Here is a 15,758-nt window from a genome sequence, read left to right as displayed (position 1 = left end):
GAGAATAAAGGTGTAGAAACAATGAGACGTGTGTGGTAAAGGAGAGGGAAGAATCAGTATGACTCCCAGATAATCTGTTGTGGGGGGTTTAAAAATACCAGTGTCCATTTGAGGAGAAGCTGTTTTAAGAAGGAATAATAATGAGTTTGATGTTTGAACATGTTGAGTTTCGGTTGGTAAGAGACATCCAGAAAGGTGTTCTGTGGATGTTTGGATCTGGTGCTCAGAGTAAGAGTGTTATCAAGGATTGAGAGTCATCAATCCTTTGAAACTATAGGAATAGATGTGATAATCTAGGAATTCAAGAAGAGAAATGTTGAGCACAAAGCACGAATATTTTGGGGGTGGGCCAGAAAGAAGAGCTGGTAAAGAATCTTGAAAGGGAATGGTCTGAAAAGCATCCACTGAATTTGTCAGATAGAGGGCATTGGTGGTTATTGCTAATGGGGTTTTAGTGGTATGCTAGAAGTAAAAAACACATTGCAGACTAATTTCTGTATTTTGTGTTTATGTACTGAACTACAGGATTAAGTATTAAAATTAAAATACTTAAAAGATACAGCTAAATTTAGGGAATTAATTAACCAACTCTTGTATACCCTCTGTAGAGGTATTTTTTTTTTAAACTTTTTATTTTAAAATAAGTATAGACTCATGGGAAGTTACAAAAACAGTACAGAAAAGTCCTGCTGTATAGCCTTCACTCAGCTTCCTCCAGTCATTTCAGTTTAACAAATGTCCTAGACTAGTGCAAATGCTAATGTTTGGGTGGATTATGGAACTGTACAGGCAGTGTCAATTTGGATTCTGTACCCCCACATGGCACAAGCCAGGCGTTTTGATGCTCATAGAAGCCTCTCCCTCCACTGAGCAGGGCAGATGGCAAACTTCCTCACTGTTTCTCAGGATATGGGTGGAGCTTTTCCAGCTCCCTTTTCATATATTGAGCAGCCCTTTTGAGGATCTTGGCTCAAAATAGCGTATTTACTTCCAGCTCTTCCCCGAAATAGGCTCAAAATCAGGTCTTCTGTATCTGTAAGCCAGTACCCCCCAAGTCTGCCTTGAAGTCAGCTGCAGCTTTACATCTTTGAGTTTCTTCCTTTCTGGCACCTAGAAATTCCCTTCTCCCCTTCCCTTTTTTGAATTCAGCTATATATTCTTATTTTTCATGTTGATCTATCATTGCAGTTAGTGTATTTGGCACAGGATGTATTAGTCCAGTCTGCCTTGTTGCTTGAATCAAAAGTCTAATAAACAGTTTCTTAATTTTATTCTCTGCTTTGTCCACAGAAAGGATTTGAGGTCAGATTATGTTACTCTCATTAAAAATATTATTTATTTTTAAAATGGGTGTTACATGCGTACGGTATGACCTTGGAAAGATAAAAAAGGGTATACGTATTTCCCTTTGCCCTGTTCCCTACCTACCCCACCCAGTTTACCTTCACAGATACAATCGTTACTAATCTCTTATGTATCCTAGAAATAGACTATGCACTAGTTTATTCTTTAACAGTAGTTTTAAACTTTAAATAGTGTTTATAATTTAATTCCATCTGTTTGACAAGTAGCAATTGTAGTTTCTTCTCTGAGAGCTTTTTGGGGGAGAATGTTGTGCTAATTATATGTTGCATGTGTTTTTATATATATGAATGGATTATCTGTTTTATTTTTTGTTCACTTCAGAAACCCCTCAGAATGTGACAGAAACTGACAAAATAGTGTAAATGGTTGATTTGAATGTTTTAAGTTATTATGTGGAATATTAAAATAATGGAACATTAGCCATAATATTTGGGAGGTAGTGGAAATGATATTTTAAGATACTGGAATCTTATTGAAACACATTGAGGATATCCTTCAAAATTGTTCTAATTACTAACCAGTAAATGCTGTCATTTGCCTATATGCAAATAATTGCCCAAGGAAGTGAGGGGCGTCTGTTACACATGAAGCCCTCTCTTTCAGGTTCCTTAGCCACTGTATGTACCATTGATTGCCTGAGTGCAGCTTGGTGAAATTCAGTGACATGGAAACAAGAAATGGAAGCCTATGACCTAATATGTTTTCTTCCTTAGATCAACCTCTCCACTTCTCCTACACCTGCACAGTTAATAAGCCGTTCCCAGGCTTCCAGTTCTACCAGCGGCAGTATTACCCAACAGACTATGTTACTAGGGAGTACCTCCCCCACCCTAACGGCAAGCCAAGCTCAAATGTATCTCCGAGCTCAAATGGTAAGATGTGAGCTACCAAATTTTTTCAGTGTTTAAGGACTTGAGATAGATCAAAATATTTCTTGTTTTGATGCAATAAGAGGCATTTTTAGTATTGAAGAAATGTTTTAACAATTTTTTGTGTGTGCATGTGCTTAGCTCTTGTATATTTATGTCATGAAAAGTTCTACTTTTAATTGGTAGGCCTTCTTGGTGTATCAAATAGTAATTAGCAACATCGGGAAGCTTAACAGATTCTGTAACATAGGAGTCATTATTTTTTTAGTATCACATTTCACTGATTTCAAACCTATTTTAACATGTCTGAAACTGAGATGCATTTTATAAGTGATGTCATCTTACAGTTATAATTGGTCCTTATAGTGATACATAAAATTATTGTATATCTTTGACATCTTAGATTTGATGAAATAGTTAGAAATGTTAAAAACTTGGTTGTTTTAACATAAGTTAGAATTTATATTGTGGAATCTTCTGAAATTTGGATTGGAATTCCTGGTAATTTACCAGATGATTCTTAGCTTTGGTTATTCCCATCTCAAATTCTGTAAGGTGATTTGTGTTCTTATCCTCACTTTGATCTTTTATTCATATAGGAAATGTTAATTTGGCTAGACTGTATTTTAGTACCTACTGATTTTCTAATTTAACTGTTGAGCTTCTTTAAGGAATGTATAAATTGGTTGACATTTACTTTATTTGATGTCTTTAACCAGGTAGCTAGACAAAAGCTTTGGTCTAATATATAATTTCTATTCTTTTTTGTCCAGTGTACTGAATATATGTCTGGATGCCCAGATCACTACTGAAATTGCAAAGAAAGTTTCCCATCATATTTCTTACAGAAAGCAATGACATGACCCACCTTTTTTTTTTTTTTACCGATTATTCTGTAGATATTACCATACTTCTGTTTTTTCCCCCATGAGATCAATTTAATTAATAATATGCTTCAAAATTAGCCTGAACCATTTGAAATCGTTGTAATTTGACCATTTCTGACCCCTTAACAGTTTCATATGGTTCTAGCTAAATAGAACATCTTCTCTTTAGGTTTAGTGCTTTCAGATGTTTATATTGGAAATTACCTTCTCATGAAACAAATTACACTTTATTGTTTAATTCACTTAAATTTAGTATATAAAAAAACTGAAGTTTAAAAGATTCCGTAATTGGTAATTTTAATTTAAACAGGAATAGTTTTTGAGGAACTGATTAACGCTAGGCAATTTTGAAATAAAATATACACATTCTTTGAAATAACTCATAGTTTACTAAATATGGTTGACTAATCTCTGAGTGGATTGTATTGCCTTTTTAAATTAATGCCATTCTGTTTCAATACTGAAAAAAGCAGTTGAAAAGAGATGGTGATTATAAGTAAATAAACTGAGTATATCTTTCTTTCCTTTATTATTATTATTTTTGATGTGAAGCTTTTTTACAGGCTGTTTTGTTGTTGAATTTTGACATGTTGTGGCATTTACATTTAGAATGAATTTTTCTTTACAGATAGTTTTAAAATCAAGAAAGAACGGGTGTTTGTACTATGGGGTCCTAGGTAGTTGAATGAAATAGTATAGTCTGTGGCATAGCTATCCTCTGTGGTCAAGAGGACTGAAAAGACTTTTTGGTGTTTCTTTTCATGTTTCTCACTGAAATTTAATTTGTATTCAAGAGAAGTGACTATGGTTGTTTATTATAACTTCTGTTTTAGGCATCTTGCCATGGAGTTTTGATTTGGGAGAAGTTTAAATATAATAAATAGCTTATTTGGGCAAAATTTGTAGGAGGATTTCATGTTACCAAAATACATATTCTTTTTTGAGCACTGATTTATTTTTCTACTCATCAGAATCATGAGCTGTTTCAAAAATGTTTATGATTTTTTTTTTTTTTTTGAGTTCTCTATTATCAGAAACTTCTCTTTGTCGTGTAAACCCTTTTGCTTAGGAGGAAGTCCTAAACTGCATTGTCTTCGTCACAAATTTCAGTCTCTCTTGCCTGCTATACATTGTCTGTGAGACATGTTCTTTTGTCTTAGAGTATTTTTTTGGTTTTTCTGTCTGTACAGCTGATTTTCACACCCGCTACCACTGTGGCTGCTGTACAGTCTGACATTCCTGTTGTCTCGTCGTCATCGTCATCTTCCTGTCAGTCTGCAGCTACTCAGGTGAGCTTGTCTAGCTTCATAATGTGGTACTTGAGGTCTGGATCTTCAGGTTAAAGATAAACATACATTTGTGTTTAAGTTACTGATGGTTTCAGTGCTCTTTGTCGTACAATTCAGGTTGAAATTTAATAAAATACAATAAGAACTTCAAGAAAGATTTTTTTTCCTATAGAAATTATAATATCATTAAACACAGATATTTAGGTTACTTAACATTAGTGAAAATGAGTTTTTGCTATGACATATGTTTAGTTTTATTGTAAAGCAGATTTATTTCACTTATTATGTGAGATGTATTCTTTTGTGTAGATTCCTTTGTAAGCAGTTGTATAATAACTAAGTCAAGATGGATTTTAAGATTAAAAATTAATTGGGTAAATTTTAAATTAAAAATTTGAATAGAATATTACTTTGTTTGGTACTATGGAAAAAATGAACCTTAACATTCTCCTCACACCATTCATAAAAATAAACTAGATGTAAAATGTCGACCTAAAGGTAACAGCCAAAGCTATGAAACCTGTAGAAAAAAAACATCTGGTATATCTTTACAACTATAGGGGAGGCAGAGCTTTCTTAGATAGGTCACAGAAAGCACTAATCATAAAATAAAATAATGATAAATTGGAGTTTATAAAAATTAAAAACTGTTCTTCGAATAAACTGCTCTTCAAATAAAAATGAAGAGGCAAGCTATAGACTGAGGGAAAATGTTCACAATACATATATCTGACCAAGGACTTGTATTCAGAATATACAGAGTATGCTTACAACTCAATAATAAGATCATGAGCAATTCAATTAAAAATGGGGAAAAGATTTGAACACTTCATGAAAGAAGATATACAGATAATCACATGAAAAAAATGCACATCATTAATTATTATAGAAATGCAAATCAAAATCATAATGAATATCACTACACACTCACTAGAATGGCTGAAATGAAGGAGACTGATTGGCAAGAATGCGCGGCAGCGATACTCTCATACATTGCTGGTGAGAGTGTAGTGGTACAACCACTTTGGAAAATAGTTTGTCAGTTCCTTATAAAGTTAAACATATTCTTAACATATGACCCAGCAATTCTAAATGTTAACTGTGAGAGATTTGAAAACATATATTTACATAAACATATCCGTGAATATTCATAGCAGCTCTATTCAGAATAGCCCCACACTGAAACAGCTTTAACTGGTGAATGGATAAGCAAATTGTGTGATATATTACTCAGAAATAAAAGAGAACAAAGTACGGATGCATCTCAGAAATATTGTAATTAGCAAAAGAAGTCAGACACCACAGAGAGTACATACTCTGTGATTACAGTTATCTGAAAATCCAGAATAGGCAAAAGTAATCTATAGTGAAAAATCCCTTTTGGTGATACCTGGGTAGAAGGTGGGGCAAATTGATGGGGAGAGGGCATGAGTGAACTTTCAGGGTGATGGAAATGTTCTGTATCTTGATTGGGGTGGTGGTAACATGGTATATACATATGTCAAAACTTGTTCAGCTGGTTCATTCATTTTATTGTAAGTTACACCTTAGTAAAGTTGATAAAAGTGAATTGAGTAAATTGTAATACTACTTTGTATGATACGATTTTGGTATTTTTCAATAGTTAATGTTTTAGACTGCATATAGTAGAAATTGACATATCTTAGGGTCATCCTTGGCTTCTTATTTTTAATTTAATTGTCTCAGTCTTTTGGTAAAAAGCAAAAAGTGAGATAGTAATAATATTCTTTGACACTTTTCATGGAACCTCTTTGTATGTTATTTTACTAAATAATAAAGGCCAGTTTTTATATATCAGCATATAAAGATGATGATCATTTAAACTTGGGTTTCTCCTAATGTGCTCTGTGACCCTTTATAATTCCTTAACTTTGTTGGACTTTAGTTTCTGTATTTTCAAAATGAGACCTTTGTCTTTGTTAACTTTAAGATTTTTCAGCTCTAAACTTTTATAATGTCTCTGTGTGGAATGGATTTGTTAAAGTAATGATCTTACTGTTTTGTTTGGTTTATTAAAACCTAATAGAGTTAGATTTTTAGCAACTTCAAGAATATTTTAAATCTTATTTATACTTTGTTCCAGCTAAAATTTTAATTGATTTACAAGATGCATACAATAAAAAAAGATAAAATAAATTGAAAACATGAAAGAAAAAAACACAAAGTGTCATGGAGCAAGGAGTGAGGTTGCTATTCGGATTACATGCATGGAGTCCTGCATGAACTTAAGATCAATTCCCACTTCAGGCATTTATTAGTTGTATGGCTTTAGACAAGTTACCAAACATCTCTAATAGTCATACATACACTTGCGGGTAAGTTGAAGAATGAGTAATACGAATACTTAGTGTCTGGAACATTATAGGCACTCTAGAACTTTTTTTGCAAGGGGAGGGGAACAGAAAGACCTGGGTTCAAATTCTGTCTTCAGAACAATTGCCAGCTTTGTCACTTGTCAGTTGGTTGATTTTGGACAAGGTCATAGTATAGCATAGTGTTTATAAGTTTGTACTCTGAAGCCGGACTCTCTGGGTTCAAATACATGCTCTACCACTTTCTCATTGTATATCCTTAATCTCTTGCCTCAGTTTCAAAAATACAAGATAAAATAAATGTTTATAAAATAATTATAATGCTTGCTTCATAGGGTTGTAGTGAGGATTAATATATAGTTAGCACTCACTAAATGTTAGCTATTATTATCTGTGCTAAGCCTTAATTTCACTGTAAACTGGAAGTCATGGCTCAGAATTGTTACAAGGAATAAATGAGACAGAAAGTAATCATAAAGTACTTAGCATACTGCCTGGCACATAAAATATCACATGCCACTAATTACTATTTTTGTTATACATTGTCTCAAGATGAGTCACAAATTTGATTCTTAGCTTTGAAGTAGCTAATAGTGAAGAGAAACACAACCATTTAAAGGATTTACAGTTTTCAGGGTAAAATAAACCAGTTGTTAGGAAAATACAACTAACATGCTTTGTAGAGCACAGTCTGTCTTTTGGGTTCTCATGGAGAAAGCATCGTATAGTATCTTTAATAGCATAATGAGCATAGTTAAAGTAATTTATAAAGTGGCTGCAGTTTGATCTGATCCAGATATGTGGCCCTGTGATAATCTGACTTAATTCAAAGATAGATAGAGTTTGAGAAACCAGAGGAATGGATTGACATTTAGGAATTTCTCTACAAATGTTTTTCTCTGCTGTGCTTTTGAAATGGCAGTGAATGAGGCTGGCAGTAGTTGGTGATGCTAATACTTTGAATATTCTAGTGGTAACTTTCCTCAAGTTCAGGGCTATTAGTTTTGAAAATTTTTGCTCCACTTTGTTAATTTTAAAGCTTATATTTGCAGTTTTTAAAACAATAAGTTTGTGATTGAGAAATACCTAATTTTAAGTTTCATTTTAATAATCTTTAAGTGGTAGAAGTGAGTATAACAGCTTTTCCTTAGTATTAAAATTTATTTATAGCATAGTCAAAAAATTAGAAATTTGGAATATCTTATCCCTATTTACTATTTTAAATGCACCATCTCTTCTTCCCACCATGCAAAAAAAAAGGTTTAATTTTAAAAAATTCTAATTTTCAGGAAGGTATCATAGGGCTAAAAGTATGTTTATAAGAAGTAAGAAATCTTCCTGTGGCTATTTGGGGAATGCTGTTAGAATTGAGGAGAAAACAGCCCTTTGGGTTTACAATCTAGAAACTCAGCTCTATTGCCAGCAATGTGACATTAACTTTTAGTTTCCTCATATGCAAAGGAATGCTGCAGTAATTCACACAGTGTTTGTTAGGTACAAATTAAATAATTGGTATGAGAGTATTTGGGTAATCCACTGTAAAAATATGTAAGGTGTGAAATTAGCAAAACTACTTCATATGAAATTTAGATTTTTTCAAAAGTCAGAAAATTTCTATCATTTGATCATAGGAAAAGTTCAGATGCAATGAAAGTTGGACATTAGAGTGCCCTAATATTCTTTATTTAGAGAGCGTAGGTTCTCTTCTAAAGTGAAGCTCTGTCATGGAAACCTGAATATGCCACCTTTCTAATAGCTAAAATAACTTTGTAATATACTTTAGAAATATAGTTCACATGTTTGAAATTTATTGTAAATATTTAAGCCAAGATGACCATAAATATAGCCACAGTCTAAAATTAAATTGTTCATATAAATAATATATAGTATATAATAAATACATAAAATGCACAGAATTCCTTTTCTTTCGGAATTCCAGGAAACAAAAGGAAATAGAAGAAAAGAGTATATTATTCTATAGAAATGGACTGCTGCAGGTTTTAGGGTTCATTGTGTCAAATCTTCATTTACATTGTGACTATGCTTTTCCTTTGAAGAAAATGTTTCAAATTTTCAAGATTTTAATGTGCCTCCATGAGGTATTTGAGATTTTGTGGTTAAATATGAACAGATTTTAATGTTAGTCTAAGAAGACCATAAATAGAACTAAATACTTACAAAAAAAAGCCACGTAATATATATTTCAGAATCAAATACAGGAGACTACTTCAGACTTGGAGAGTTTCTGTTATGTCTGCAGCACTGAACTGTTGGGAATACAAAAATGAATGTCAGAGGTGAGAACCTGCCAAACAGAATTCCAGTATTTCACAGACATACCGTGTTTCCCCAAAAATAAGACCTAGCCAGACCATCAGCTCTAATGTGTCTTTTGGAGCAAGAATTAATATAAGACCGGGTCTTATATAAGACTGGGTATGATATGATATAATACAATACAATGCAATACAATATAATATATTACAATACTGGATATACTATAATATGATAATATAATATAATAATACCAGGTCTTATAATAATACAAGACCGGATCTTATACTAATTTTTGCTCCAAAAGACACATTAGAGCTCATGGGTCTGGGTAGATTTTATTTTCGGGGAAACACGGTAGACATGAGTAATTCTAAAATAAGCTAGACGTTTGTCAGTGCTATAGACCAACATGATCCAAATTATATAGGAAGGAGAAATTATTTCTAACCAGGGACTTCGGGGAAGTTTCTTTGGGAGAGTGAGTGGGATTTTTAGTGGGCTTTGAAGGAGTTTTGAGGAAGAAGGGCATTTTAGGCAAGAGGAACTTGAGCAAGGGCTCTAAATGAAGGAAGTGCAAGGTAGTTTGGATAAGTGTGAGCAGAACATTTTGGCTTGAATATGAGTATTGTGGACTGGAGGAGTAGAAATGGGGCATGAAGTAGTTTGGGCCTAAACTTTGGAGGGCTTTGAGTGGCAAGCTGAGAAATCTGGAATTTAGCATATTTTTCTTTTGTATTAAATTTCAATAATACAGCAGTTTTTAGTCCACTTTATATTGCTGTGAAATATTTGACAAAAAACAAAAACAAAACAACAGAAAATGCTCCATGTGGTCTCACTTAGAAAATTCTTTTAGTCGCTTAGAATAGAACTGATTAAAACCTTGACTACACTGGAAGTAAACATTTGTTTAGCACTCGCTATTGGCTGAACCCTGAATTGGGCACTGGGAAAGATAAAGTACAGCTTTGAGCATCAGTTAATGACATAGCTGTATAGCAGGGGTGTCCAAACTTTTTTCAACGGTTTTTACCAACGGCCATATGCGGTAAAATACACAAACAGCCGGGCCACTCACTCAAGGTGAAGTACGAATTGCCTCACCTGGTTTATTTACGTTAAACTAATATATTTTTGGAATTTGCTTAGTCAGAGTAGTTTGGACACCCCTGTTGTATAGAGACAGAACACACATGAAACAGAAGAGCATTCCTAAAGCAGCAGTGTATCATTTGCTCTTTCACTTTAGAATCTTTTACTTCAGTTTCTTTCCCAGGGCCAGTGCTAGCATAAATGTATTTGGTGCATTCATTCCAGATAGGCAAAAAGTTAGGCAACTGTTGGAGAGGCATTTTTCTGCCTTGCTGTTTGGAAATGTTGTAAACCTCAGGTGAGAATAATTGGGGTGATCCTTTCCACCATCCAGACTGGTAGTATCTTTAGAATAGTCCCGGGTGTAGAAAGATTGCCATCACAGAAGCCATTTCAAGGCCATGCACAATCTTTTCAGTTCATGAGGTCTGGTTCTCAAAGGCAAGGAAGTGTTTCATAACAACAACAGCACCAGCAACAACAACAACAACAACAACAAAACCTAACCTTAAAAAGGAGTTAATGGGAAATGCTTCATATAATTATCACAATGGGGTAGGGGATTTGTTAAATTAGTTTTCTTACAAGATTAGTGTTCCCTTATAATTTCTATAGAGTTGGTAACTTTTTTTGGTTATCTCTGTCTCATCTTTATTAAGAAAGTAATACTGTATCCACACTCTCCTAATTATGTGTAGTAATTTCTTACAAGTTTATGAGGTACTTGTAACCTTAAAATGTTTCACAGTCCTGGCATGGAGAAGTCAGACTGAAGTTGAAGGAATTGCTCATTATTCCGTACACATCCCAGGCTCTCTCACCTTTGTAACTTCGTTCACGTTTTCTCCTTTACCGGGAAAGACCTGCTTCTTTCTCCTCTTTGATTTCCTCAAGTTGGTAACTTTAAAATGCAGTATGTTGCAGAGTAATTTACTCATAATCGTAGTTCATTTGCTATATATACGTATATATGTGTATGCAGATATATAGCAAACATAGTATTATATATGTATATGTGTGTGTGTGTGTTTGTGTGTGTGTGTGTGTGTGTATATATATATATATATATATATATATAGCAAATGAATATATATATTTCACTTTCATTTAGTTCTTAATGATTCTTTCCCTTAATGTCTGTTTTTAAAAATGCCCCTTAATATTTAAGATATGATTACTTAGAATATCCCCTTTCCTTTAGGATTAATTAGTTGTTTCAAGTGCTTGGAGCTTTATTTATGAAAACATATATAAATGTGTTGTCATTATTGTTATAATGGTAATGATTACCACATCAATTAATACCATCTGTTTTATCCTTATTTTTTGTTATGTGGTTCTTAGGTTCAGAATTTAACATTACGCAGCCAGAAGTTGGGTGTATTATCTAGCTCACAGAATGGTCCGCCAAAAAGCACTAGTCAAACTCAGTCATTGACAATTTGTCATAACAAAACAACAGTGACCAGTTCTAAAATCAGCCAACGAGATCCTTCTCCAGAAAGTAAGAAAGGAGAAAGTCCAAGTCTGGAATCCCGAAGCACAGCTGTCACCCGGACATCTAGTATTCACCAGTTAATAGCACCAGGTGGGATAAAACTTTTGTTGAAAATAGTTGCATTATTCATTTTCTTAGCAGGCAGAGCAAAACAAAAGATGTCCATTACTTGAACAAGAATGATACTTTAAAAACATTTTAAAATGTGAATTTCATAAGTTAAAAAAAGGACATCTCAATATTGAAAAACAAAGAAATCAAAAGAGCCCAACAGCTAAAACAAATTATAATAAGATAGAAATTTTTTTGGTCAGCTGACATTTGATTAACATCTTCATTATATGCTGGTCTCTCATTTTACAATAAAACCTTTAAGCTTTAAAAACAAGATTTGCCAGTAGTTTATTTAATATGCTTTAGTGGAACAAAAACTAAAAGCCTTTAAAAAAGCAAGCATATTTTTTGTTTAAAGTTGTCATTAGTGGGAGGAATTTATCACTTTCCAAAAATAAGAATTATGCATAATGATTTTCCTTACCATATTGCTTTTTTCCATCTCTGATTTCATCTCTGAGAGGCAGATGTCAGGGAATCAACTAAGTCATTTTCATTCTCAGCAACCTTTGAATTCCACGTGTGCTCATTGCTATCTACAGATAACTTTGCTTCATGGTTCTCATGCTGAAAATGTTGGGGCCATTCGGAGTGAGTTTCCTTACTGTCCCTTCTATTCATCTCAGAATTTCTCGGTGTTGAGCTTTCTTCATATCTAATAAGATAAGGAATTATTTCCTTTCTTCTTTAAAGTAAGCATTATTTGCTGGTGTCAATGATTGCATCTTTTTTAACAGCTCCTGACCTCCTCTCGTTACTATTACATCTTTTGTCTCCCTCATGCTGGATTTTTTCCTTTGTTTCTCAAGACTTAGGTCTCCCCTATTCTTAATATATCTGCACATATTTTTATACCAGTATAACTTATTTATTGAAAGTATGTGTATGTCATGCACTGGACTAGACACCTCACTTAAAAAAAAAATCCTTTGACCCAACCTCATCAGGTAAGCATCGTCTTTCTATCCTTTTATAACCCTGTACTACTTTTTAAAGCTTCATTTTGCACTACTGAAGTCTGCTTTTCCTCCACCTAAACCGATTTCTCTTTTCATGTTTCCTCTGTGCTAATATCGCTAACATTCTCTACATCACCCAATCTCAAAATGCTGGGATAGTGTGATTCCCCTAGTTAGAAATCTCTCATTACTGTGAATTTGTATAGCATTTTTATGCTCCTTTATCATACTTTTATAGTTATTTATATACTTAGTGATCTTAGCTTTTCTACTAGACAGTAAGCTCTTTGAGCATAGGACAATAGTATTGTGTCAGGCAGTTTACATTTATTAACTCTTTTAATCCTTTTTCAGATTCTCCTTTTCTTCTTTTATATTGACAGTACTAAGTTGTGCCTTATATGTACTGATTTTTGGTGGATTAATAATTGATTTTTTTCCCCCATTTGAATTGTGGAAGTTATAGCATAGTTTTTTCCATTTGCACTAATTAGGTATCACTGCTTAGAATTCTTAAATCTGAATCTTAGGTAAGTGCAGGCTTTGTTATAATGTATAAATTCATAAATTTATTCATTGTATAGTTAGATATGAATTCTTTTTTTATAAACATTTGTGTGCGAGGTCCTGCTCTCTGTACGCCTTGACAACAGGATTTTTATATTGAACTGTCCAGAGTTTTCTCACTCTCAAAACAGTCTCTGGCCAGTGTTGATAGGAGTCACTGAGGAGGCAGCAAGGACCCACTGTGCTTGGAACGACTGCTCAGGGCACAGCTTCTAGTGATTCCCATAGTTTTAATAGATTATAATGGAGGGAAGGTTAATTTCCTTCCAAAGGGAATGCTACCTTCAGAGAAAACCAGGAACTCTTTCAGGGTTACTTCGAGTGAGGAGATCTACTTTCAGATTTTCAGTCTCCCTGAATTCCCGTACTTGTTTCTAAGTTGACACTTATTCTTCCTCCTTTCATTGATAGTGTGATAATATTTATGTAGGTGTGAAGGACACCAGTAAGCTAAAACCATTAAAGAACCTCAGGACAATTGTAATTCCAAATTCAGATCTTATGTGTATTAACCAAACTGAGGTATTCCATGGTGTTGTTGATTAGAAACTAAACCATGGAACATCCTAAGTCACATAAACCTTTGCAGCCATCAAACTTATAAGTTCGTTAAAATCTGTTCAAGCCTTACACTGCAAATATTCAAAGTGATTTGTATTTTTTGGCAAGTCAAAAGCTGTATTTTCCCACGCTTTTAGTTCTTTCTACTCTGGGAAGTTGGTCTGAAGATAAGATTTTTTTTGGAGATTCTTGAATTGGTAATTGGTTCTTTTCCTCAGAAAAATGCTTGTTCCTGCAGATCACTTTCAAATATTAAAAAATCTATTTGTATTCTAATACAGTATGGTATAATAATTATTACAATGGACATGGTTATTTTTTCCTTATATGTATTTCTAGGGTGATAAAATCATTTGGTTTTCATAATTTCTTCATTAACTAGCAATTCCCACTTGATAGTTAATAATTCTGCTTTTACTATATAAAGATAAACTTTAACCAAATGTCTGGAAATTATCATTAACTATATTAGAGCTCAAGTTTTTTATGGCAGTTTTTAGAACTTTTATGAAATTAGTTTAGTTGGAAAAACACATGCCATTTTTTGCCAACATTAATTCAGTGTGTAGTGGAAAGCCTGTATTAGTCTGTTCAGGCTGCTATAAAAACAATACCATAGACTGGCTGGTTTAAACAACAGAAATTTGTTTTCCCACAGTCTGGAAGAGGCTAGAAAGCCCAAGATCCAGGTCTAGCAGTGTTTGGTTTTTGGTGAGAGCTCTCTTCCTGGTTTGCAGATGGCTGCCTTCTAACTGTGTCCTCACATGGCCTTTCATCTGAGTGCTAGGAGAGAGAGGATGACGGAGCTCTCTGGTATCTCTTCTTATAATGACACTAATTCTTCTAGGTCAGGGTCTCACTTTTCTGATCTCATTTAACCTTCATACTTCCTTAGAGGCCGCGTTACCAAATGCAGTCACATTAAGGCTTAGTGCTTCAACATACGAACTTTAGGGGACAAAAATACCCTGTCTGTAGGAACCCAGCCTCATTTAGGACTATGGGTTCTTGTGATTTCAGACAAGTCACTTAATGCTCGGTTTGCCTGTAGTATATTGGATTAATGTAGTACCCTGTTTACCTCATGGGATTGTTTAACTATTGAATGAAATAATGTATTTAATAATTTACAATAATATCTTTAATTACCTACAATAATTAAAGAGTTCTACCATATGTGAGAGATGATACCAATCATTAATTTTCCAATTATAAGGCCCCCCTGACAATGATAAAGTGTTTATTAAAATTAGAGAAATAAACAAACATGTATGATTCTCCAGAGCACTAGGACTTTTCTTGTACAGAAGTATTGCTTTAGCTATCCTCATAATTATTCTTTAATATATGTGTTTTTCAGTTGGACTTATGGACTCGTTTTGATTTCTGATAAAAGAAAAATTTAATCTTGGTGAAAGGATAGATTGTTAACCTATTGAATTATCAGCTCTAGAATACAAAAAAAAGATTGCTTACTTGCTAGAGCACCAAAATTTTTATTTCTGTGAATAAATATCCAGTGTATGTCAAGAATATAGTAAGTTTTAATTATAATTTTAAAAATTGAATTAAATGGGGCCTTTGCTATTATGCTTGCAGACACTATTTCCTTATGTGTAAAAAGGGGAATAATAATACCGATAATACCTACCTACTTCACAGGCATTTTTTTTTTTTTTGTACAAATGGGAGGCATATAAAAGCACCTTGAGCCCCTTGGAGGCAAGGCAATCTATAGAAATCCAAGGTTTTATTGAATATATAGAGTCTTTATCAACACATTTATGAAATGCTGACATAAATTTTCAGTCTTAGTTTGAAGTGCTAGTATAGTTATGTGAAAATTATTTTGTTACATGAAATTTTAGACCTAATTTCTATTTTTTTTACAATCCATGGATATTTGTTAAAACTTCTGAATTCCTCTTTTTTGAGATGTTAATCAGA

The 15,758-nt window shown here is 33.4% G+C and overlaps 1 protein-coding gene across 14 annotated transcripts in view; it reads left to right on the top strand.

Annotated features, from left to right (window-relative positions):
* PHC3 (polyhomeotic homolog 3) overlaps nt 1–15,758 on the top strand; it is a 74,142-nt gene that overhangs the window by 21,236 nt on the left and 37,148 nt on the right. For 10 of the 14 annotated variants that reach the window (XR_002137677.3, XR_002137678.3, XM_074327752.2 and 7 more), the window contains exons 5-7: nt 2,079–2,237; nt 4,312–4,410; nt 11,457–11,700. Coding sequence is in view for 12 of the 14 variants with exons in the window: in XM_074327752.2 (XP_074183853.2) it covers nt 2,079–2,237; nt 4,312–4,410; nt 11,457–11,700 (502 nt within the window). In the remaining 2 variants the exon portion in view is untranslated. The remainder of the gene's footprint in view (nt 1–2,078; nt 2,238–4,311; nt 4,411–11,456; nt 11,701–15,758) is intronic. The other 4 variants (XM_074327774.2, XM_074327757.2, XM_074327789.2 and 1 more) reach the window with 2 other exon arrangements.

This window comes from Rhinolophus sinicus, chromosome 17 (genome assembly GCF_057876585.1).
Source record: "Rhinolophus sinicus isolate RSI-liver-muscle chromosome 17, RSI-T2T, whole genome shotgun sequence".
NCBI lineage: Eukaryota > Metazoa > Chordata > Mammalia > Chiroptera > Rhinolophidae > Rhinolophus > Rhinolophus sinicus.
The sequence above is the reverse complement of the archived record's forward strand: the minus strand, read 5'-3'. Positions and strand labels throughout refer to the sequence as shown.